Below are 24,044 nucleotides of genomic sequence, written 5' to 3'. Positions count from 1 at the left end.
AATGTTAGTTCGTGGGTTAACCATATAACATAATTTATATTACATAATATATACCAACGTTCACCTCTTTCACCCGTTCTTTTGCTGGGGCTACTTCCAATGTCTTGTGATATTCTCAAAACTTCACGTTGCCAGCTGCCAGTTTACCCGATATTCGATGAGCTTCCCCAGGTGAAGCTGAAGAAAGTTTGTGAATCGGAGCTATTTTATGTTCAAAAATATATTTGATATACATTTTTTTTTGTTAAACCATACTTACAAATGTATTATACTGCATTAAATAAACCCTAGAATGTATATTCTAAAAATTTAACCTATGTTCTGCCTTTTTAGGCTTTTACACATTCCTTTCGGGTCTGTGATTTATTTATAAAGTTTTTATAATTCATTTATCAGTTATTATCCACAAAAACTGAACCATAGACCTTAATAAAAAATTTATCTGGTAAAAAAATTTTAATTTTAAACCGATTTTTTAATTATCGTAAACGATGTTTTAATATTGTGTTATAATATTCATTTAGTCGAGCGGTTGGTATTGAACACTCTGGAAATCAGTTGGCAGTACTTGTTTGAGTTGTTATCATAAATGTTATTATCTCTAGTTTCCCGGGCTCTCGCTAAAATGCATAACATGAAGTATTAACAAATAACATTACTATTATTATTAATATTGTCATTTGTCTTATTAAGAAAGTTCTATGCGAGTTGATCGGTTCGTACTTCGTTGTGCTTGTTGTTTGTTGTAAAAGATAAAACAAATTAAATAGTTTTTTAATCGTTAGCAGTGCGTTTATCGCCTTCAAACCGCCAAAATAAAAACGTTTTCCCTAATTGCTAAGTACGCGCTACTGTTAGGAAGTTTATTTTATAATGGCTGAACGCTTAGAAGATTTAAATTTACCGGTAACGGCCATTACTCGGATCGTCAAGGAAGTGTTGCCGTCCAACGTGATCGTTTCGAAAGAAGCCAAAACAGCGTTGGCACGAGCCGCATCGGTTTTTATATTGTACGTCAGCAACCAAGCAACCACTATAGCGACGAGCCGTAACAAGAAAACGATTAGTGCCCAAGACGTATTGGAAGCATTGTCGCAAGTAGATTTCGATTGCCTTATCGAGCCATTGCAACAGATATTAGAAGGTAATAATTTGGTTTGAATAAAAAAAAATCACTTAGGTGCTAAACTAGTTTTATACCATTAATTCACTTATTAGCCAAATTGTGACACATTTCATTTTACCCGTAACCGTTAAGTTCGAAACCCATTCAAGCGATACTAGTAAATAGTTTCTAAATCTGTTGCTTAATTCCTATCTAATAATTAATTAAGCAATACAAATAAATAACTAAATTGCTATGAAATCAGGTATTTCGTTATGTTCATATCAATTAAGTTCAATATTGTTACTTAATGTTATGTCTTAAAGGCATCACAGCAAATCTGCTATAATGGTTGGATTTTTCATTTAAATTACCATTTGTCATTTGCTATTATTGACCACATTCCGCGTTTTATGGCTTAAATACATACCAAGGTTAGACTATAATGATTAACAAATTTGTACCAATTTGAGCAGAAAAAAAAAATATTAAATTAGAAATTTAAAGTATATCCAAGTTTAAACTTAATCATTAATAACCGCTTGAATATTATATTAAACCATATAAAAAATAATTAGTTTACTCTTGTCAAGTAGCGAAAACATACAATCTCACTCTTATGATGTCACTAACACTATATTATTATGAAACTTAACCTTTAATTTGTTTTCTTTTTTTTAGACTTCAAATCAAATAAACAACAGAAAAAAGATACTAAAAAACAAACTCCAAATAAAAATGCCGATGATACCGATATAATGGATACAGCCGACGAGGAATTAGAATTATGAACATTTTTTTTTTTTTATAATTAACAAGCATGTATTATTTAGTATAAAAATAAGTATAATATAATATTTTTTTTGAAACATAAAGATTACGTATATTATTTTATCATTATTGCTCATGTTGTTGATCCATTGACTTTCTCGTAGACTTCAATTAAAAAAAAATTATACAATAATAATAAAGATATAAAAATTATAAGGGATAAATATTTTTAAAATAAGTAGTTAATACAAAAACTATTACAAATATGTTTATATTGCAATATAATTTCTTGTTGGTAATGGTAATACTAAGTTCTACTAAACTGTTTAAGAATAGTTCTTTGTTTGAATTTTATCGCAAATATCAGATCTGCACATTGGACACAACAGTAATTTCGATGAACATTTCCAACAGCAACATAGGTGTCCACATGGAATAAAAATAACATCAAACTGAAAAAAAAAACTATAAATAATTTTTGTAAGAAATGGAAATATTAACTAAAATAAAATAATCAAATCAAATAATAATTATTTATTAAAAACTGCTTTGACCTGCAAACATGTCTAAATATACATTTTAAATGTAGAAAAATATAGAAATCAGACCAATAAAACTAACATAGAATCTTAATAATTACATATTTGTTTACACTATAAATACAGTAAATTATTTTATGGCTTCAATAGAAAGAAACTGCATTGAAGCTAAAATCAATTAAAACGTTTCTTGGTTCTATCACTTAATTTAGTAATTTTAACTTTTTTCAATCAACTGGGATGGATACGAAAGAAACCTTTGATTTCTTGACAGTCATTTTAGTTTTAAAATTTCACAAATAATATTTTTTTAATGTGGTTTAAACTTTCTTAATACAAGTTTGAATTATGTTTTAATGAATGAATAAATAAATTATATTTACTATAATATTAATTTGTTACTGCTATTTTTTTAATATCAAACTTGACAGAACGCATTATGGAGACATTTTTGCTTAAATAAATAAACTATTATAGTTACCGGCGTTTCCATACAAACTATACATTCGAGTTCGTCTATCAACGGAGCTGTTGGCGGTAATTCGGATTCGGGCGGCGCAGACGGCTCGGGGAGTTTATTAATTATATTAATTAACAATTCTTGATCCTTAACACTATGAACACCAATCTGAAATGAACTCGGTACATTATTGTACAAATATATATATGCATATGTATAAAACTAAAATCATTAAAAAAACATTACCTCGGTCAGATATTGTTTTGTCAACGGCGGTTGTAAGGCATTTTCTAAAACGAACAACAATAGATGACTTCCGCCGGCCGTAGACACTCTGTGCAACAACGCTGGATTCATACGTTCATCGGAGTATGTTAAATCGGACGGCAAGCGATCGACGAGCCTGGAATACTGAAATAACCATTTTGAAGCCGTCTCCTAAATGGCAAAACACTAACATTATAAAACCTATAAATTAAATAATAATATAATATAAATGTAAGATTATAACAACTAGGTACACACGGTTGCAACGTTTTGAGCCTCCAATATCTGAATCAAACGTTTTTGATTTTGTTTCTTTTTGTCGGTCAAATCAACAATCAGTCGTGCCAACGTTAATCGTTCCTGACAGATATCAGTCTGAAAAATTAAAACTATTGTTAACGAAATGGCAGTATAACAGCTAACTGTTTTAAGAATAAATGTTTTTTTTTTTACTACACACCATATGTTTATTAGTTTGTAAGTCTTGTTTTTGTAATTCGGCACCGGTTAAATACTTGAGTTGATTGTACATGGATTTCAACTGTTCCTTCAACACTTGCCGGTAACAATTGCCGGTGTTGAGGATGTTGGTCAATGTCTCCATTTCAGCAGTATGTTTTTCTGACACTTTATTGAACCGTACGCATCGCTGACAATCGGTTTCTTCCAAAATGCGTTCGAGTTTCGAACTAAATTCCAGATTATCTCTACACAATACGATAAATATTATTTACATGAGTACTGATATGATACATAAACCAGTAAAAACTAGTTATGTTGAAAAAACTGAACATTTTGTTACTTTTACACACAATTATTTTGATAACTGTGGTCATTTTTTTACTTTTTTTTATGAAATTTCACCTCTTTTTTTTAAATTTTAGCGTTTTTATGAAGAACTCGGTTTGAAATTTACCTACATATTATCAACTTTTAAAAATATGTATACCTAAATATCTGTACAGTAAATTATTATAAACAATCATGTTATAATAAAGCATTGTCCAGGCCTGCAAAAACCTAGCGTCGGCACTATTTACAAGCAACTGTTTTCAGCTTTGAAAATCTTACTTTTTTTCAAGATTCCTATAACAGCTGTCGTCGGGTATTACAATTTTCTCGCAATTGCTGTATTTTTCGTGAAAATCCATTTGGAACGATTGATTGAAATTCAAAGTGTCATCAATTAGTTTTCTTGTTGACATCTCAACTAAACATAAAACAATATTAGTTTTATTTAATTTATAAAACTATAAAATATGAATCAAGGTTTTTTTTTTAAACTAAATTTTAAATAAAGATACTGTGACTCCTTGCTCAATTATCGGTTTAAAAAAACAATTTTTTTACGCTAGAATTTAAATTTATAACAACTATTTTTAAATTAGCAAAAGCTAATTTAATCCATTCAACAGAATGTGTATAGAACAAAATGGAATTTCTAATAAATTAATTAATTAATGTATAAACCACATAGTATTAAAATAGTAAACAACAAATAAAAGGTACCTTTGATCAAATCAAATAGTAGTTTTTCTCGTGTCTTTTCACGTTCATTTCTAGCCGAAGATATTATTTGTTGCGTACGAACTTCATCCAGTAACAAAGTATTAATTAGCTAAACGAATTTACATGTAATATTAATTAATATTGTCAAAATGTAGGTTAACATTGTTCAAGAAATATTTTGATAATTTAAAATTATTGTCTATACAAAATAGAAGATTTTTTTTTTCATATTTTCATTTAAATAAAACGCGTAAAATTTGTTTAACATTGTCAAATGTGTCTTTAAATTTAATCAACTATTATTTTTTTAGTATTTAAATTTCTTTTTTCCCAAGGTACAACTTAGATTAATCGTTAATTTGTTATTGACAAATTTTCATCATAAATATGTTTATAGTTTATGTAATGTATTTAGTGTAAACAAGTAATACTTGTAAATAATATACTTTATCATTATCCTGTTTATCCCGATAATTTTGAAACATGTTTTCTTCATATTCTTTTAAAGTCTTTTCTGCTTCTAGTAAATTTTTTTTTTTTAATTCCTAAAATTATTAGTTAAATTAAATATTATTTATATTGATAATACGGCGGGAGAAAAAAATTGTTAATACGCACCTTTTGTAATTCTAATTTTTCTAATTTTTCCTGAAAAAATGTTAAACGGTTTATAATTATAGTTAGTCTTTAACGTTATATATGATTCTTACGGTAGATAACTTACCTGCATAATTAAATCTTGACTGGTCAATAGTAACAATGATTTTGCTGTACTTGTTTTAGCTTTTGGACAATTTTTGTCTTTTTTTGAAACTGAAAAAATTGAGATTTAAAATTAAAATAGAAACAAGACTCAAGATATGAAGATAAGGTCAAAATTCTAGAAAAATATTTGCATAAAACATTATATTTAGAATAATTTGATTTATACTATATAACCTGTGCTGTAACTAGGTACTTGTACAATTAAATTATTTATACACTGTACTCACATAATGATAAAAAGTTCATATTTATTACAAAACTGTACGTTTGAATAATAGAATACCATTCTTATTCACCGTAAATGTGAAATATACATGTACGTCTTATTTAAAAACGTTTATTACACATTATATAGTATAACAGAGATAATGAACGACAATGATTGCCAATGATGACAATATTAAGAACTATTATATTATTAGTTTGTTTAGACTAATTTAAACGCACACGATGAGTCATGGCTTTAATAAATGGTATATTCAATGAGTTAAGAAGTATCTAATAAAATTAAAGAAAAAAACCACTAATTAAAGCTCGCTGAGTAATAATGATAAATTAATGTTAATTAATAATTTTTTCGTAAGTTCATTAATTGAACAATATTGCTTAATAAATAATAATAATAGGTATTGTTTTTTTTGTTGTGATTATGATAAGTGATAATAGATAACAATAATATGATAACACTACCAATATAATAATGCCTTTAAAGGCTTGATTTGTTATTTGTTTGGCATTTATAAATCAGCGATTTAACCCTTTAACGGGCAGAAGTTTGAAGCTTCCCACCCCTGTCCGTGTCTAGGGTTATGATTAGCTTATTTAAAAAAAAAACATCATATAAGCAAATCGACCGGACAAACAATTTGAACATCTGAAAATTTAAGCTATTTGGACTGTTTTAATTTAAAGTTTTAAGTGATTGATTATGTCTAGCACCCCCTGAAATTGCGCCAATGGGTACAAGTCTATAAATTATTACAACTGAAAGCGAAATTGTTATTGTTGTGTTTTATTCTAATTGGCGAATGTTGAACTTGAAAATATGTGGAAGACGAGGGTTATGCAAAATGAACAAATCACAATAATGTTTGTATAAATGTAATAGAATATGTTGTAAATTATGTAACTATACATCTTTTTGAATTTATAATCTATCAAACAATTTACAAATATTCATCTGCGTCTTATTCTCTTGTCTGTACGCATTTTATACGTGTAATGCAAACGATTGGTATGCAAATATATTACTGGACAGATCGTTTAATAAATACATTTAAATAGGATCAGTTCGGTTTTGTTTTGGTTCCTAATGTACAACTCGTGCAATGATTATAATCGTTTTAACGATTCAGTTTACTACACATAACACAGGAAACTTTTTTTTTTCTCGAAAAAGTATAGGACTTGAACATTTTATGTAGATTTATTTAAATATATTCCTACGCGGTTAAATGTAAATAATATTCGTGTAGCATAACAATTCACATTTCTGAATGAATTATAAAATAGTTGCAACTACCTTTTTCCAATCTATTTGTCACTTCTTGTTCGAATGAAAAAAAAAATCTCAAAGCGTTTCAGAGGAAATATTATATTCTTAGAATTTTATATTTCAGATTCTACCGGGCAGGAGTTAAAACATCAACCCGTTTTTTCATCCATGGCAAAATCTGTGGGCAAAAATAGAATGCGTTGTGACCGCTTGTGATTTTAAAACGTACGTGAAATTATAATTTATAACTTTTTTAATTACTAGAATTTATTTAATAATACAAAGCGAAATGACCGGTAATTTAACTTCACTATAAGTCTATACCCGTGAGTTGTGACCTCACCCCTCACCGTCGCCGCAGTTTTGACTGCTTTCATTATCCGCGGACAGATGTCGTTGACACTGTGTTTTTCTGTCAAATAACAGTGTTGGCAACACTGTCACCGACCCACTCGTCGTGCAGACGGATCGACTGACTAGCGCGGCTGCTGGCCTACCTACGGTAAAATATGTCGAAAACATGTCATCAATGCTCTGCTGTGCCGTGGTAAGTAAATCGTACGATTTGTTTTATTATAATTTAAATGGGATTTGGCCGATGATTAGTCGCGTTAATTGGCCCGTCGGAATGTTTTTCCGCTGTTGTTCGAGTTTTTCGGCTTTGCCGTACGTTTTGCGCGTCCGTTTTGACGATTTTCACCCGTAATATGTACCCTTGACAATGTCAACATCCGCCGCAGACACACTACGACACTTCCTTTTTCCTGGTTGCGAGTCTGGACGATATTTCGCCATATCGCCAAATCCGCGTCGAACCGCATAGTTTTCGCACCGAAGACAATACCTATCGACAGGGCTTTTCGCCGTAAACAAAATAATAATAAACTCGAGTTTCGTTACTGATAAGACCACTGTAAACGCGCAAGGGTGATAATTTAAGTAGGCCAGAACATAGTTGACTACTCGTCTTCTTCTTCATTGTCTTTTCCGGATTTCCACTCGAATTGCTTTATCTAGGTTGGTTTAATTCGCTTAAAAATTTAATATGTAGAAATGTACAATGCTTACGGCATTTGGTCGTTTTTACATTCTTCTATCGTTCGGGCTATCGTGTGCGACTGTAACAGTGTGTGTTATCTGATAATCGATGAAACAATGGCTTAGTTTATTACATTCTTAAAATTGCTTTTCGGTTTATTCGAATAAATAATTAAATTTCATGCCGATCGGATCGTAACATAGTATTGTTTGAGAATTATGTACAATTACATTACAGTTAGGTACTAACATTTTATTCCGAAATTATTAAACACTGTGTACGATTTCTTATCAAAAATATTGCTTTTCTTAAAGTTATTCATCCAGTTCCTTATTGTTCCTTTCCTTTAAATTTGGTCAGTCATCTAATAAAATATAGCGTTCTCATTTTGGTAGGGCGTTTAATATCTATGTTACGTCAAAAAATACAATGTCATACAGTTATTACTTGAAACTAATCCATTTTTTGTTTTGTTTTTATTTTCAGCTTTTAAAATTAGGCTAAAATAGTTTTAGTCTTACCACACCAAATAAAAAAACAAAAAAAAAACATATTCAAATTTGTACCGCGTTCCTTCTTCTGTTAGTAGTTAACCAAAATCAACATTACTTCAACATTACCAGCAAGCATTGTGACAACTATCAACTGAAAAATCTTCTTTATTGTTTAAATAATATTTAATTGAAACGTGTGCTGTGCATTTGTAATGAACCAACCGAATACTTTAGAACTGTCTATTTTATAACAATTATTATTAGTTTTTTAAATTAGATTAGAAATCTTATATTTCACCCCCTTTTTTTTAAGTTTTCGTCGTAAGTTTATTATGAAGAAATTTATGTAACGACCATAATAATAATTTGTGTTCAAACATAAAACCAGTTTAAAAAAAAGTACCTTGACTTGGTCAAGTGTCTTTTTTAAAACATTTTTTTTAGATATTAAAAATATTACTGTGATATTGATTTTATTGGTAATAATGTATTATATTATATAAAATTTATGTTAGGAGATAGATAGATAGTAACTTACCAGTTTTATATTGGAATTTTTGTTTGTATTTACTTGTCATCAAAATAAAAAGTGTACAAATAGTTACTTTTAAGCTAAATCTAGTATGTCGAACAACTCGCAGTGGAATCTTTTCCAATCTACCATGTTGAATGGCAGCGATTCTTCATCGATGCTGAACTTCAAGACACTTTCGGCATTGTCCAACTTGTCTAACAATTTCACGTCGAGGTCATCAAATCACTCGCCGCCGCACACCAACTATAACAACTCTCAGTCGAGTCAGAACTTCCCTATGCCGTCGCAATACCAGTCTTCGCAATTCCAACAAAAAGAATCTCCTTTGAACAACATGTTCAACAATGGATTGCAGCAATCTTCAAACTTTGACGTATTCTCTTCCGACAATACAGCTCCCATTAGTCGTTATCCTCCGGCAGGTAATGACATCTTCAGTAATGATACGGCTGCGACTGCAAGCAGTTCTAATAATTCCAACTTTTCAAACGAATCGTTCGGAAACAATCAAGGAGTGAGGGAAACCGGAATCATCGAAAAACTTTTGGTTTGTATTTTGTGAAGAAGTTTTTTTTTTAAATTTGTTTATATTTTTAATTTATGTATATAATTTATCTTTACTGCTTTCAGCATTCTTATGGATTTATCCAATGCTGTGAACGTCAGGCTAGGTTATTTTTTCATTTCAGTCAATTCAGTGGCAACATAGAACATCTTAAAATTGGCGATCCAGTTGAATTCGAAATGACGTACGATAGACGAACCGGAAAACCTATCGCTAGTACTGTCACGAAAATTGCTCCCGAAGTGGTAAGAATAAAAACACGTAATGAATTTATCGGCGGTCTGTGATTTTCTAAATACAAAATCCATTTAATGTTTCGCCAGGTCTTAAGTGAAGAAAGAGTGACAGGCGTAGTAACAACAGAATTAAGAACCGAAGGTTCTGGCGGCGATTGCCAAGGAAGAATAAGCTATGAAAATCGTGGAGAGTGTTTCTTTCTGCCTTATAACAAAGATGATGTAGAAGGTAATGTCACTTTGAGGACTGGCGATCAAGTCAGTTTTCAAATTGCCACCAATCAAAGAGGCAATTTGGGTGCCACGCATGTTCGTCTTGAAAATCCAGTTCACCCTGTGAAATATCAAGGAGTTGTCTGCTCCATGAAAGACGTTTTCGGTTACATAGAAAGGGCTGACATTGTAAAAGAAATTTCATTTCCGTTTAGCGAGTTCAAAGACAACGGCAAACCATTACAACTGGGTGACGATGTGGAATTCATTATTCAAACACGGAGTGTAAGATCAGATCTTAATTATTAATTTTTTTTCTATCTGCATAGAGCACTTATAACAATAATTGAATCTTTTACCGGCAGCTTTACAATTTGTTTGAAAAGTTTATCATATGTTAGTTAAAATTTATTTTTCATTGTTGTTAAATTAGGGAAAGGAAGTTGCCTGTAACATTGAGCGTTTACCGCCCGGTTCAGTAATATTTGAAGACATCGAAGACAGTATCATGAAAGGACAAGTACTGAAGCCTTTGGACAAAAATCCTCAAAATCATTTACCGTCTGAACCATTGCCCGGACGCATACGTTATAGGGCTCCAGATTATTCGGAAGTGGAAGTTTCTTTTGGCGAAAAAGATCAGCAGGGAGATTTTACATTGAGGTAAATTTCTATTCGAAAATTTTTGAACACTATTAGTTGATAATTTATTTTAATTTTTTATTTTAATTAGACATGGCGATTGGGTCGAATTTCGAATAGCAACCGATCGACGAGATCAATTGAAAAGAGCAACTAACATATCTCTTTTGCCGGAGTCGTTTGTAGTGTCTGGCGAGAGAAGAGAACAAGGTATTATTGCCGTTTTGAAACAAGGGTTTGGTTTTTTACGTTCTGTTGAGAGGGAACCAAAAATATATTTCACATTTAATGAAGTCCTCGACGTCAACAGAAAGTTGGAATGCAACGATGAAGTAGAGTTCACCGTCGCTCAGGTAGTTTTTCGTTTTAAACTATTTAACAAATAGAAAATTATGACCGCCTTTATTTTGATTTCAAATTATGGTCGTTCATATAATAAATTTTTATTTTTTGTGTAGGATCCATCGTCTTCTTTTGGGAATTCGAGACAAAGTGCCATACGTATAAAACATCTGCCTCGTAATTCCGTGCAGTTTGAAATACTTATTGAAGAAGGATTAGTCGGGGTTGTGTCGGTCATTGCAACAGAATTATCGGAACCATCTAGTCCTACGAAAACCAATAGTCATGTAAGTTTTTGAACTATTTGAACACTAATCTATCCACTTTGTAAGGAAACCTGGTATAGTGGTGGTTGAAGGCGTCAAACTCTGTACTAAAAATGCCATACACGAGTTGTACATATTTTGTTAATTTTAGGGGTGAAATTTTTTTATTCAGATTTATTCAGCCACATTTTCAGTTGTCTCAAATCCAAAAACAGGGATATTAATATTATCAAAAATATTTTTTTTCGTTAGTAAATTAATCGTTTAAACCATTTTGATTCCTATCACATAATTATTTGTAGTCATAATCAACTTCTAATTTATGTTTATCGTCTCAAATATAAACAAATGTTTAAATTAAAAAAAATATTCAGTTTCCATGTTTGATATCTCTAAATTTATAGAAAAAATTGGCTACAGCTAATTTACTTTAAGAACAAACTTGGACAACCTTGTCCAACTTATATTAAGAAAGAAAGCCATCAGAAAAAGATATTGATGGCTAACAGGCAACTGGCCGTATCTGCCACTTATGACGTATTTGCCATAGTAATAGATTAATATAGGGAAGTTAAAATACATCGAATAACTCTAGTGATTGTAGCTACGACCATCTTAAGTAATTAAAAATTCGCCTAGGTATTAAATAAATTAGACGTAGCACCATTGTATGAACTTATCAACAATTTTTAAATAACATGAATGCCAAACTGGTGGGTATAAACGATGTAATACTAATGTAATAAATTATTTTTTAATTTTTAGAGATGCTTTTTTTCAAAAAAAGAAAACCCAATCATACATTTTATTATTTAAATGGAATTGAATTAACAAAAGTTGTTTATGTTAAAGATTTCTGATTACATTCATCTCTTCTATTTAAAAACTATTATGCTTAGTAAAGCCTCCTCTATGCTTTGGTTGTAGAGTAAATAGAAGGTTTGATCTTAGTTGTTTTATATTCAAAGTTATTGAATTAATATTTAATCATTTTAAATATAAAGTTATACAAAAATATTTGACAGGGCCTGTAATTGTTAACTAAATTGATTTTCTTGTTTGTCGTTCTAGGCTAACAAATACATTATAATATGACGTGTTATTCGGTCAAACTAATTAGAGCTAAAATGATTATATTTTATAGACTAATGTATTTAGTTGATAAATTTAATATTGACTTATTTTTACATAATAATGTTGATCATTTAAATTTATATCTAAATTGAGTATTAAAATAGTATTATGGTAGTGTATAAGGTTCATTATGTTTTATAAATATAAGCTCAACATAACAAAATAAACTTAACATGTAGTACTTATTTATAACTATATAAACATATTATTAATTTAAGGCAACTATCGTCTGATGGAATATAAGTCCAGGTTCGTTCCAGACTTACAAAATAATTGTGTGTGTACATATATATATATAAACTATTAATAGACCAATTTTTGAGTAATTCACATATTGTAATATCCGTAAAGCAAACAACAACGCTTTCAAAAATACAAATATTTATCCAGTTGTACATATTAATGTTATTTAAAGTCATTAATTATATATGATGAAGTAAGCAATATATATTTTTTTATATTGATAATATTATAATCAGAGCTTATCTCATTTTCAATAGTTCTTGCATACCTTTGTTATGAATAATATTTATAATTTTTCTTTCAACGCCGCAATTCCATAGGTTTTTGGCTTAAACTATATTATATAAATTTTTTTTACGAATTGAGTATCCAAAAATATTGAAATTTGGTTTTTTTAGATACCTGATGAAATAACCTACGAACCGGGAGTGATCACTTTACAATCAAACGGCGTCAAAAGAACAATACTGTACAATGTCAAAGACTGTAACGGAAAATATATACCAAAGCTGGGAGATAAAGTAATAATAATTTAGTAATTATTTTTAATATATATTATGTATAACATAACTGTTGCTTAACAACAGTTTTAAGTTTTTTTTTTTTTTTTGTCTTAGGTGAAATTTAATTTGTATCAAGTGAAACGTAACAAGGAACTGATGGCCATGAATATTCAACCAGCTTCATCGGTCTCTAACAATAGTAATCCGTCTGAAGAGCCACCTAATCGTGCGGACTTAAAGTACGGTTATATTGCTGCGCTCAAAGATGGATTTGGTTTTATCGAGACCATTGCGTTAGATTCTGAAGTATTCTTCAGATACGCGTAAGTACACTGCACTTTCTTCGAAGAATTGCTATTAATTGCTTAACATTTTTTTTTGACAATTTAGAAATTTGACTGATCCTAATGCGCCGTTAGAACTGGGCATGGAAGTAGAATACACGCTAAGCACTAGAAACACTGGCAACGGCGGCAGTTGTGCGTCAGCTGAAAACGTTCGAATTCTACCGCCGGGCAGTATAAGCGATAACAGCGAATTGCTTCAACCGAATAACATCCAAGATGGTGTCGTTTCCAGACCGTTGCGATCAGTCAATCCCGAACAAACTGAATACGCCGGTATCATCCAAGAAGTACCTACGAGTGAGTCATTGTTAAAGATATAGGCTTATTTGATTTATAGTTAAAATAAAATACAAATTTATTAACAATGTATGAACATTTTTTTATATGTATTTTTATGTATAGCCGAAGAAGAAAACATTTCACAGTATGAATTCGGAATCAAAGGATTAATGAACAAAAGAGAATTGTTGCAAGTCGGTGATCCGGTTCAGTTCCAAGTGGATTCGAAAAATCGAGCTGTTAATATTATCGCAATAAGGAAGAAACAAAGAGCTCACGTTGATGCGATAAAAGGTAATGATGATGATTTTAAATCAATAATTGTAAATCAATTATTATTATAGTTAAGCATAAGTCTAAGCATTTATTGTTAAAAAGAAATTAGAATTTTTAGTTTCTTTGTTTATGGAAGAAAAGTAAATACATTCTAAAACATAGAATAAGTATGGATCATGCTGTCGTCAGTTATCTCGAAGTGTTCTACTTCAAAAATACATGATCGCAACATTAAAATTCTAAACTAAAAAACTAATTTAGGGCAATTTCCTCAGTTGTTGGTTTTTTTTATTTGAACACTATAGTTATTAATAAAATGTTATTATCATCTATGAATTATGTGCAGTACAAGTAAAATGTTTTGTTTGGGTTTTTTTCAAGGACTATTTGGGTTTTTAACTTATGAAGTCGAAGGTGGTAAAAAATTATTTTTCCACACATCTGAAGTAACTGACGGAATTAAACTTCACCAAGGTGACTTAGTCGAATTTGTATTGGTTGTAAACCAGAGATCTGGAAAATCTTCAGGCTGCAATGTCACAAAAATCAGGTTAGTAATTAAATGGTTGTTATTTAACAAAATAAAAAAAAAATACTCTGCCCTGGTTATACCGACAATTTTCCATCTCGACAACTTCCAGAAAGTCGTCTGCCAACAACAACACTGTTAGTAATATTGTATAAAAAAAATATTGTTTTTGGTAATATTTATAGTTCTGCTGAAAATTCCCCGCCTAAACAACCGTCTCAGCGGCCGGAACATTTGATCAATCGCATACGTACTATATCCGTAAAGGACGATGGTTCACCGAAATTGATAGTCGTCCGTCAGCCATCGGGTCCGGATGGAACTAATGGATTTGATACAAACGCTCGTAAACCACACAGTCCAGGGCAATTGAACGAAATTTAACGCTATTACGACAAAACTCACATTTGACTACCATTTTGACCATTTATTTCCCAATGCAGAATTTTTATCACTATTATTATTATTATATTACTACCTATTTATTTTTCTTTTTGTAATAAAATAATGAGCTTCCAAACTAAATGATATAAATATATATATAAAAAAAAAAAACTAGTCTTGGAAAATAGGTCGTCGACTTAAATTGTAACCAAATGTCTAGCGTTTAATATATTCTAAAACTCAAGTTTTATTTTGGATATTTTTTTTTTTTTTTGTTTGTTTGTAAAGTATTTTTACCGGTTTATTGGAATAATATTTTTTACGTTCTTGAGAATATTAGCAATAAGTTTGACAGGTTATTAGTTAAAAAAAAAAAAAACAAAAAAAAATTATAAAACATTTAATTAATGTTAGACGATTAAATTAAGCACATATTGTTTAGTAGTAATTTATTAGTTATCGGTATCGCAAACGTTTTGCTTGTTTCATATTCACTGTAAATTAACTTAAAATATTTATTAACTATGTTCAACACGTATATAAAATTAATTGCAAAAAAAACAGCCGTTTCCTTAAAAAAGTATAAAAATAATTATAAATGTACTCTTTCACTGCTGAACAACTTCGTTTTAAGTAATTTAACTTCTCGACTTGATTATTCACTGTTCGACGTGTTTATAGTCGTAATGTTTTTTTTTTTGTACTATCGATATTATTTCATAATATAAAATTTACTCATATTATCGATGTACATTTTTATGACTAATTTAATTGATATTTGTGAGAAAAAAAAATACTAATAGCTTTAATATATATATACATATTTTTTTTTTAATTTGTGATATAATATTCGCATAATATAACTATTATATTTCTATACCGTTCAAGCAGTGAAAGGGATTTCCTCCGATATCTTTATTTAAAGTTTATTAATTGTTTCACATACTGTTCCTAATGATATAGATCTCCCTATTTTTCAGCACAATAATATAAAAATAATACATATTTTGTAACCTCCAGTTTTTTTTTTTATTATAGTTTTAATAAATTATTGGATGCATTTAAAACTTACATGCGCTAGTTAATATTATACATTTTTTTTAAATTTATTTATAAAAATCTTCAGTGGCTACTGAATATCATGCAAACGTCTAGTTTTTTGGTAGTTCAAATGATAACATTATTAAAAAAAAAAAAGAGCAATCAAGTTTTATTAAATATCAAAAAACGATTTTTTTTTACCAATTTAACGTCATACTTTTGATCCCTCCTTGAAACTGTTTACTTTTACCAAGAATTAACTGTTAAATATTTACTATTTCTCGATTTAAATGCGTCCAATTATATTTCGACATGCTCACAATAACTTATTTATTTATAATTGTTAAGAATCTTTTTTTTTTTTGAAAATGATATTTTTTAATTTATAGATTAATAATGATCCTATATTCGAGGACTGATTTTTTTTTGACGGACCGTGTTTTTCTGTTAATAAATAATTTGCAAAAAATAAAAAAGATTATTTTTCATATTTTATGCTTGTCTTAAATAATATTATAATAGTGTACGACTTGGTGCGAACATTTTTTTAGTATAATAAGAAAATGTTTAAACAAATTTAGGGTTTAAATATAAATAATAATATCGCGTTAACTCTAAGTCATAGCGTTTAAGTAATCATCTTATGTATTTTTTTTTTTTTTTTAGTACAAACCTTATCTGTATCTTATATAGTTGTTGTATCGAGTAGTGTTTTAATTTTTCCATTCCAAATTTTGTTTTATCACAGATCTTTCTCCATCTATCTCACAAATAATTATTCGAGCCGTAAGTTTTTGCACGACCATTTTATTTTCTTATGTGAAATTTAGTTATACGCGTATGACGTCTTACGACATTCATACACACACACACAATTATTTATGCCAAACTGAAACTAGTATAAGACGTAACTAAACTGTGATAAATTAATTGAGTATGTACTAATATTGTAACGTATTGTAATTGTAGATTTTTTTTTAAATTAAATTTGTAATTTTATCTTTTAATTTTAAAGGCGCGTTATCGTTTTTAGTCGATTTTTATCTTGACCGGATATATAAAAAATCATAACAAAAAAAAAATTTGGCAATTTTTTAAAAAGTATATTATAATATTGTAAAATTATTAAACATTGTAAATACCCTAATCGATAAGTTTAACAAAAAAAAAAAAAATGTAACATTATGATTTTACGGTGTTAAATTGCACTATCAAACTATTTTCAGTCAAGTTGTTGTTCAGAGAATAGTAGTCCGACAACTGTCAACCGGGCAGTCGTCGAACGTTTTTTTTTCTACATCTATTGAATGTAACAATAGTATATACACATAGCTTATTCATTATTATTATTATTAATGACTTAATATTTAAATGTAACTTATTTTTAGGATTGTTTTTTTTTTTATAGTAGTCAAAATATATTTACTAGAATATTAACGCCAGTAATTATAATTATACACATTTTGATAACTCAATTTGAAATAAGTCTTTTCACTGTAATTGGACTAAATTTGTTCAAACAAATAACATTGCAATGTAGGTATTACGTTTTAATTATAATCTAATAGTTTTAGGAGACGATTTTTAATTTAATTAAATAATGCACATTTTTTTTTAATTTTAAGTTTTATTAATAATCAATTAGAAATTTTCTTAAAAACAACTTGAGGGATCAGGAATTTAAAAACAGCCTTTATTTAAGATACGTTATTATGATGTAATTTAAGGAACAATAAAAAAAAAAGATATTAGTCCTTAAAATTAGCGCGTCGAGTTATTGTGAGCATTATATTATTATAGTCGTATTTGAGTAATTATATATATATATATCCACTTGTATGATTATATATGCTGGTAATTATTATTATTCGACAGAGTAGTTTACGATTATTATTATAATTATTATAAAAAATGTATAAATATTATGTATTGTGAATAAGATGTTAGCCGTTAGCGTTACATGTTTTTCCGGGTTGCTTTGAACTATAATGACATAAACGTATTACCAAATAAGACAATTATTAAATGGAAAATTGTTAAGACTTTTCTGAAACATTAGGGAAAAAAAAATATTTAACTCGCTGAAACTGTAAGGCTGAAAAAATAACAAAAACGATTTGAAACAATAAAAAAAAAAAATGTGTTTTTATTTCATTTGTTTTTTCATACCTGACCTTTTTATAAATATTTACAAAATGGTTGAATTTAATTATATGGTTAATAAAAACGGGAGAGTAACAATGTCTCATTCTAACTAATGAGAAATAATTAAAAAACTATCGATGAAATTTACACGTATTTATATATATTCAAGTTTATTATGTTCCACTACGACATTATCTAACATTACGACGCAGGTAAAAAAAATTATTATAATAAATGACAATAATACATTAAAAAAAAAAAAAAATTTGAACATTAGGTTGTAAGTAGTTAAAAATGTTCGTAAAATTCAAAATTTCGATACGATAATAGGTACAGACACGCCGTCTAAATAACGATGCATTCGAATGGTACTTCTTTTGTGTGGGATTGATCGAAACATTCTGAAATCACAATAAGAAATAATGTTAAATTAAGATAATATAACATATATATTCGCAACTCCCGCCCTAGCTTCTCTGCGAGGTCAGAAAACGTATATCCAATATTCCAAATTTGTAAAACCTATTACAAAATCTTGGCCGCCCCCCCCCCCCCGAATTTTCACCTGCGGGCGTCCTTGGCTATATTGTTTTTTTCTATTCTCAATAAAAAAAAAAAATAGTGCTGTTTTTATACTTGATCCAACTCTAACCCCGTTCCGACCGGACCAGTCAAAAAGTACAAATACAGTATACAACATATTTTCAACCCTTGAAATAGATAGATACATCAAAGTTTTTCCTTCCTAAATGCATGTCGATGTAGTAGTTTAGAAAGGTGTACTTGGCATTTTGGACCCACTGCTCAAGCCTGAAAACCATTACTCTGTGAATTCTTTATCGAGTGAGAGCTATAATGATTCGAAAGACAACAGCTGTACTTATTCCACATGCGCTAGACAGTGCATTCCGGAAATAAGTGCACGACTCGGCTGTTTCCGGACACCCATTAGAAAAAATCGCCCTTTGAACATCATAATTTTCATCGGCCATCCCCGTAGTCGTTTTCTAGATACCAATGAATGTACCGTGAATCGTTGTCTAGTTTTTATTTTCAGCGACTCACTTTGCTCGCATCTTGCACCGTAGTATCCCGTGCCTGAACATCTGCACTTATACCCTGGTTCCTGTGAGGTTTGCACGCAAACTCCGTTATGATAGCACGGGCCTTGAGCACAGAAATCGTATCTTCGACCTGCGCAAGTGTTATCACAACAGTTAGACGGATCATTTCAGTTTACCAGTAATCGAGTGCTGTTAAAAATAATATATCGTATTGTCCACTTGCCTTTTAACGCTTTGTGGCATTCTTCGTAGTTGCTGTACCTGTACTCGGAATAACATCCCACGCCGCAAAGGCACGTTCCCTCTTGTATCCTGCATCCTTGCCTTGTCTGATCACAGCCCTCGAACACTGGCACTACTGAAACAAAAAAAAAGACACGAGCCGGTTAATATCAGACTGTTTTGTGTCTGCGAATTGATTAAATTAAAATATATAATATCAAATTAAATACTATATACCTATCTAGCAACAGGGTCGGATTTACCTACATTTTAAAATTAAATCACTTGGTGGCGACTTGGAGAACGAAACGAAAAATTGAATTATTATACAATAAAAACTGGAAATAATTGACCATACTGTTCTGTTCTACAATATTTATACAGAATATATATTATTATGTATTAATTGCACATTGTCTACACACACACGACCGAACAAAGTTAAAAATAAACATTATAGAAATATAAAAATGCTTATTTTTTAAAATAAAAAGATATAAATTAAGATATGCTCCACGTATCGTTATTAAAATGCTTGTACAAACGGTGCAAAAATGAGAAAAGTGGAAATTCTTTTTTTTTTGGCTTTTTTGTTTGTGTACTTTGATCATTTCAAAAAAATACATAAATTTCTGTAAAATCAAATATCTATAAATATGCATTTTCAGTTAGTCTAATAAAGCCTATAAAAAAACCAAATAAAACTAAACCCTGAAAGGACTATATAATAAGGTTTTAATCATTATATTAAGATAGGATTAATTATTATTGGGTATTCGTTTGCTACTTCCTCTCTGTTTCTGCCAAAGGTAAGACAACACTAACTTTTAATTAACCAACGGAAGTTGTATAGTTATTTTAACGATTTATGGTTTAAGTTTAAATTATTTTGTTTCATTTGTTTGTGATTAAAAAGTAGTGTTAATATTTTTAAATAAATAAATATAGTACATTATTATGATTTGATGAGTGGCTATTTTTAGCGTATAAATGCATATATATTTGGTCATTTTGAGCCCTTTTTGGGCCCTACTGACTAGTATTTGTAAAATTATTTATATTTTTGTATATTTGTGTACAAAAATCAGGACCGTGGTCCATTTCGCTGGTAAGATTTTTTTATTCAAAAATTATTGTTTGTCGTTTAATAAAGCCGTGTAATAAATACACACATTTTTAATTACTATTTTATGGCTTATTATTTTCAAAAGCGATAACTAACACAAGTGAAATTATAGAACAATACCTACAAATAATAGATAGCTTTTTTTAATTGCCAATAAATCTACACGAAAGTAGATAAGTGCGGTTATGGAATATTAATAAAAATGTGTTAATAATTAAATTTGTGTTAAATAAATTGTAAATAATACAGTAAAAGCAGTGGTAGAATATCAATTCATATACGATTTATATGGTGTCTGTGCATTGGCTTTGCCATGATGCAATTTAAAAAATTGTAAAATTACAAAAAAATGTACTTAGTTACAGATGTAAAAAAAAAAAGTTGACTATTTTTCCATATGCACTCTTTTCTTCAAGCATCACTTTGACGTTTTTAAATGCGTATTTCAATTTATTTTTATTTTATAACTTTATTTTTGCGCTAAGAATATTTATTTGCTAATCTGCAGCACGTGTCTGTCTTGTTATCGATTATCAGAAAAAAATGTATACATTTATACAGGGTGATCAGTTTAACGTTAAAAACTAATTTCATCTAAAATTAACATTTACACTATACACGCATAATTGATTTACTTTTTTAAATCCTATTTGTGTTATAAAACTCACAATCGAAATTTTGAAATACTTAGGTTTTTTTTACAACAAACATTTCAAATGCTTAATTATAATTAGAAAATTATAACAATAAACATAATAGTAATTTTAAATGTGTTGTATAAATCTGTGTGTGAAGTTAAAAAAAAATAATTAACCAATCAAGTTTTGTCTTGGCTTCGATCCGATTCTCAAAAACTACTTTATTAAGTACAATTTTTGTTTAGACATAAATCCGTGATAGACCAACGCGTTAGCTTACCTCCCGCCGTTGAAGTTATAAAAATAATTTGTTTATAAAAGCGAGTTAAAATTAACACGACCTGTGTGAGATCAATAATCTATTGTTGTTCGATCCATGTGGATCATAATAGATAGCTTCTTCTACGGGAGTTATCGATTTACATTTGTAAATCTAGCGGTATAACAACAGTTAATATTATAGTTACTCAAAATTAATACAAGATTAATGTTATTTTATTGTAACTTTGTGGCGTTTGGAAAAAATGGGATAATAAAAAAAACCATTTTCCGGTTAAGAAACTGATAATTTATCTATTCTCCTATGAGACTTCCGAGTAAGTCTAATTTCTATATAATAAATATTTTGGTTGTGTTGCCTTTTGAGATTTTCATTTTTTATAAAACTAAATATTTCAATTTTTTATGGTAGGTGTGCCATTTTATAAGCCATTTTGGCGGTTTAACCAATCTAGGAGAATTCTCCATCAAAACGTTTGTTATTTTAAGCGTAAAAACTAGCTACTTATTTAATCGTGCCAGTTTGTAGTTTAAATTAAAATTCCAAAAACCTTTTTCTTTTATAATTCATCTTGGATTGAAATATTAAATTAAATCTGAAAATCCGGTCAATTTGTCATAATATAGCCTTTCACCAATCTGTTTACTGTGAAATATAGATGAGCATAATTTAGAAAACAAATTCTTACAACAAAGCCTAGTGGAACTAAATAGGTATAAAATTCTGTTTGACGCGAAACGAATCAGTTGAACATTCTTTTAAAAGTTACACGTTTTTCTTACAAGGAATTATATCAAAAAAGAGCCTATCTTAGGGTAAAAAGGTACCTATCTTTTCTGCTTATTTGTTTCAGTTCGTTAACTGATATTATAATAGTATTAATTATTGTACTAAAAATTGTAATACAAACGTGTAAATTTCCAAATCAACGCCTAGATTAAAAATATAAATAAATATTATACTCACTTATGATGGTGATCAGCAACAGCGGGAGAACGTACGGCGTAGCGTCCATGGTGGGCACGGGGTTTCAAGCCTGTAGTCGTATTTTCGGGGGGAGGTTTTTGGTATTTTGTTTGGAAATTTCTATTTTCCCCGCTCAGCAACAGTAAGCAGTTGGTGTGTGACTTCTATCCGGAGAGACACTGCGGTGTATTACTACACACAAAACCGTGTGTGTGTGTGTGTGCAAGAAGAGCTCAACCGAAATACAACCCGATCAGCTGGGTAAGGAGATTTGGGAAAAAATAAAAAAATAAACACACACACACACACAGCACTTCCTATTCTGTACGGGCGACGGGTCTATACCGGACGGGCAAATGTCGAACACATGTGCCGCAACAACAGTGTGTGTGTACATTGGAAATAGACTCTACCGCCGTTTGAACGTTTACAAGAGATACATCTCTTCTTTATTATTTTTTTTTTTTCAGTCCGTTCACTGATATTATAATAATTTATAATATTTAAATAATATATATGTACCTACTACGTGCGCGCGTATGTGTTTTTTCCTTTGTATATATATTTGTTTTTATCTCCTCGCGATTCCAAATAATAATAATGATAATAATTCATTAACTTCGCCGTTTATCATCGGTTCGAAACCCGGCGTGTATATTTTTATATATACAGGGTGATCGAACTAACGTTAATGTCGCTGTGAAAAAAAAAAACATTGCTATTTTGTAGTTTTCCCATTTGCAAATGTCTACCAAATACCTTATTTTTTTGTTATTTTCCAGGGATCTATCGACTGTGGAAACTCGGATCGATAGCGCTCAATTAACTTTTACAATAATTTTACCGGTCGTAAACCGATAAGTTGAAAAAAAAACACACAACACTTTACCTTTCCACCCACCTTTAAATTTAAACTATTAGTCTAAACTGGTTATTGACAAGTCAACGTTTTTCTTCTTCTTTTTTTTCCGTTTAAATTATTCTTAATTTAAAAAGTTAATAAAATATTATACAACTTGCCATATTTGAGTTTAAAAAAAAAACCAGAATTTACTAAAAAAGTTCTACCCTAATGTCTCCAAAACTACAAAAATTGTAATTATTTTCCTGATATTATTAGTGTCTCACGTTAAATGGATCACCCTGTATATATAATAATATTTTCTAGTGTAAAATTGACTTCCGGCTGTGTGGTATAATGTGTAGTCACTGAACTCTGATTGATAAAACGTAATGAACCAAGGCCCGGGCTAATTCATAGTGTTATTGAGTATTATAATATTACTCGTGTGCTACTAAAAAAACGATTAAAATATAATAAATAACTTTATAGCTTTAAAATTAATAAGATGTTTTTTTAAATAATTTTTCAAGATAGGAAATTTGGGGTTTCCTGTTTATTTAAATTTTATGAAAATCGCCATTTAAAATTCCATTTTAGCATTGAAATCTTGAATTTAAAAAAAAAAAAAACATCTCACAACTAAAATTATTATTTGAAAGATATCTCGAGAGTCGAGGGTCAGGAAACTTTTTTATAAATAATATATTATCATTATGGATAATAATATTATTATTATTAGTGTATTATGTATAATTTATTTTATATCACAGACATACTACC

General features: G+C 29.4%; 4 protein-coding genes across 6 annotated transcripts; 2 read left to right on the top strand and 2 right to left on the bottom strand.

The window, feature by feature from the left end:
* Positions 1–615: 615 nt before the first annotated feature.
* On the top strand, positions 616–1,947 carry LOC126847081 (DNA polymerase epsilon subunit 3). Its single transcript, XM_050587113.1, has 2 exons — positions 616–1,144; positions 1,787–1,947. The coding sequence occupies exons 1-2, from the start codon at positions 874–876 to the stop codon at positions 1,894–1,896; spliced, it is 381 nt and encodes a 126-aa protein (XP_050443070.1). The 5' UTR covers positions 616–873; the 3' UTR covers positions 1,897–1,947.
* LOC126847079 (E3 ubiquitin-protein ligase LRSAM1-like) lies at positions 1,937–5,912 on the bottom strand. Its single transcript, XM_050587111.1, has 11 exons — positions 5,644–5,912; positions 5,376–5,464; positions 5,270–5,299; positions 5,098–5,196; positions 4,652–4,760; positions 4,214–4,352; positions 3,603–3,849; positions 3,401–3,517; positions 3,122–3,313; positions 2,897–3,043; positions 1,937–2,328 (listed from the first exon to the last, which is right to left on the bottom strand). The coding sequence occupies exons 1-11, from the start codon at positions 5,660–5,662 to the stop codon at positions 2,203–2,205; spliced, it is 1,314 nt and encodes a 437-aa protein (XP_050443068.1). The 5' UTR covers positions 5,663–5,912; the 3' UTR covers positions 1,937–2,202.
* Positions 5,913–7,357: 1,445 nt separating this feature from the next.
* Positions 7,358–15,195, top strand: LOC126847078 (cold shock domain-containing protein E1). 2 transcript variants are annotated; one of them, XM_050587109.1, is made up of 13 exons: positions 7,358–7,458; positions 8,437–9,526; positions 9,610–9,789; positions 9,868–10,278; positions 10,427–10,656; positions 10,727–10,988; positions 11,094–11,264; positions 13,019–13,141; positions 13,238–13,446; positions 13,514–13,767; positions 13,873–14,043; positions 14,407–14,575; positions 14,740–15,195. In XM_050587109.1, exons 2-13 carry the CDS (start codon positions 9,068–9,070, stop codon positions 14,936–14,938), a joined length of 2,838 nt encoding a protein of 945 aa, XP_050443066.1. In that variant the 5' UTR covers positions 7,358–7,458; positions 8,437–9,067; the 3' UTR covers positions 14,939–15,195. The 2 variants fall into 2 exon arrangements, with proteins under 2 accessions (XP_050443066.1, XP_050443067.1); XM_050587110.1 differs by lacking the exon at positions 7,358–7,458 and adding an exon at positions 7,482–7,928.
* A 2,952-nt stretch (positions 15,196–18,147) lies between these two features.
* On the bottom strand, positions 18,148–22,847 carry LOC126847082 (protein crumbs-like). Of its 2 annotated transcripts, none has more exons than XM_050587115.1 (4): positions 22,421–22,847; positions 19,412–19,543; positions 19,190–19,318; positions 18,148–18,525 (listed from the first exon to the last, which is right to left on the bottom strand). In XM_050587115.1, exons 1-4 carry the CDS (start codon positions 22,467–22,469, stop codon positions 18,470–18,472), a joined length of 366 nt encoding a protein of 121 aa, XP_050443072.1. In that variant the 5' UTR covers positions 22,470–22,847; the 3' UTR covers positions 18,148–18,469. The 2 variants fall into 2 exon arrangements, with proteins under 2 accessions (XP_050443072.1, XP_050443071.1); XM_050587114.1 differs by having other exon boundaries at positions 18,161–18,525; positions 19,412–19,546; positions 22,421–22,844.
* Between the last annotated feature and the right edge of the window lie 1,197 nt (positions 22,848–24,044).

This window comes from Adelges cooleyi, unplaced genomic scaffold, assembly GCF_023614345.1.
Source record: "Adelges cooleyi isolate 19-005CV unplaced genomic scaffold, UGA_ACOO_1.1 ACOO_flye_CR_arks_rails_tigmint_CR_PRNA_9, whole genome shotgun sequence".
Taxonomy (NCBI): domain Eukaryota; kingdom Metazoa; phylum Arthropoda; class Insecta; order Hemiptera; family Adelgidae; genus Adelges; species Adelges cooleyi.
Note: the sequence above shows the minus strand (reverse complement) of the source record. Positions and strands in the feature narration are given on the sequence as shown.

Excerpts from the sequence above, each read along its gene's own strand:
- LOC126847081 (XM_050587113.1), top strand. The coding sequence starts at position 874 with ATGGCTGAACGCTTAGAAGATTTAAATTTACCGGTAACGGCCATTACT. Across the intron at positions 1,145-1,786 it reads ATTGCAACAGATATTAGAAG|ACTTCAAATCAAATAAACAA; the intron begins GTAATAATTTGG and ends TCTTTTTTTTAG.
- LOC126847079 (XM_050587111.1), bottom strand. Across the intron at positions 5,300-5,375 it reads GTCAAGATTTAATTATGCAG|GAAAAATTAGAAAAATTAGA; the intron begins GTAAGTTATCTA and ends ACATTTTTTCAG. Across the intron at positions 5,197-5,269 it reads AAAAATTAGAATTACAAAAG|GAATTAAAAAAAAAAAATTT; the intron begins GTGCGTATTAAC and ends TAATAATTTTAG.
- LOC126847078 (XM_050587109.1), top strand. The coding sequence starts at position 9,068 with ATGTCGAACAACTCGCAGTGGAATCTTTTCCAATCTACCATGTTGAAT. Across the intron at positions 9,527-9,609 it reads GAATCATCGAAAAACTTTTG|CATTCTTATGGATTTATCCA; the intron begins GTTTGTATTTTG and ends TACTGCTTTCAG. Across the intron at positions 10,279-10,426 it reads TCATTATTCAAACACGGAGT|GGAAAGGAAGTTGCCTGTAA; the intron begins GTAAGATCAGAT and ends TTGTTAAATTAG.
- LOC126847082 (XM_050587114.1), bottom strand. The coding sequence starts at position 22,469 with ATGGACGCTACGCCGTACGTTCTCCCGCTGTTGCTGATCACCATCATA. Across the intron at positions 19,319-19,411 it reads ATGCCACAAAGCGTTAAAAG|GTCGAAGATACGATTTCTGT; the intron begins GCAAGTGGACAA and ends ACACTTGCGCAG. Across the intron at positions 18,526-19,189 it reads CGGTGCAAGATGCGAGCAAA|AATGTTTCGATCAATCCCAC; the intron begins GTGAGTCGCTGA and ends TTGTGATTTCAG.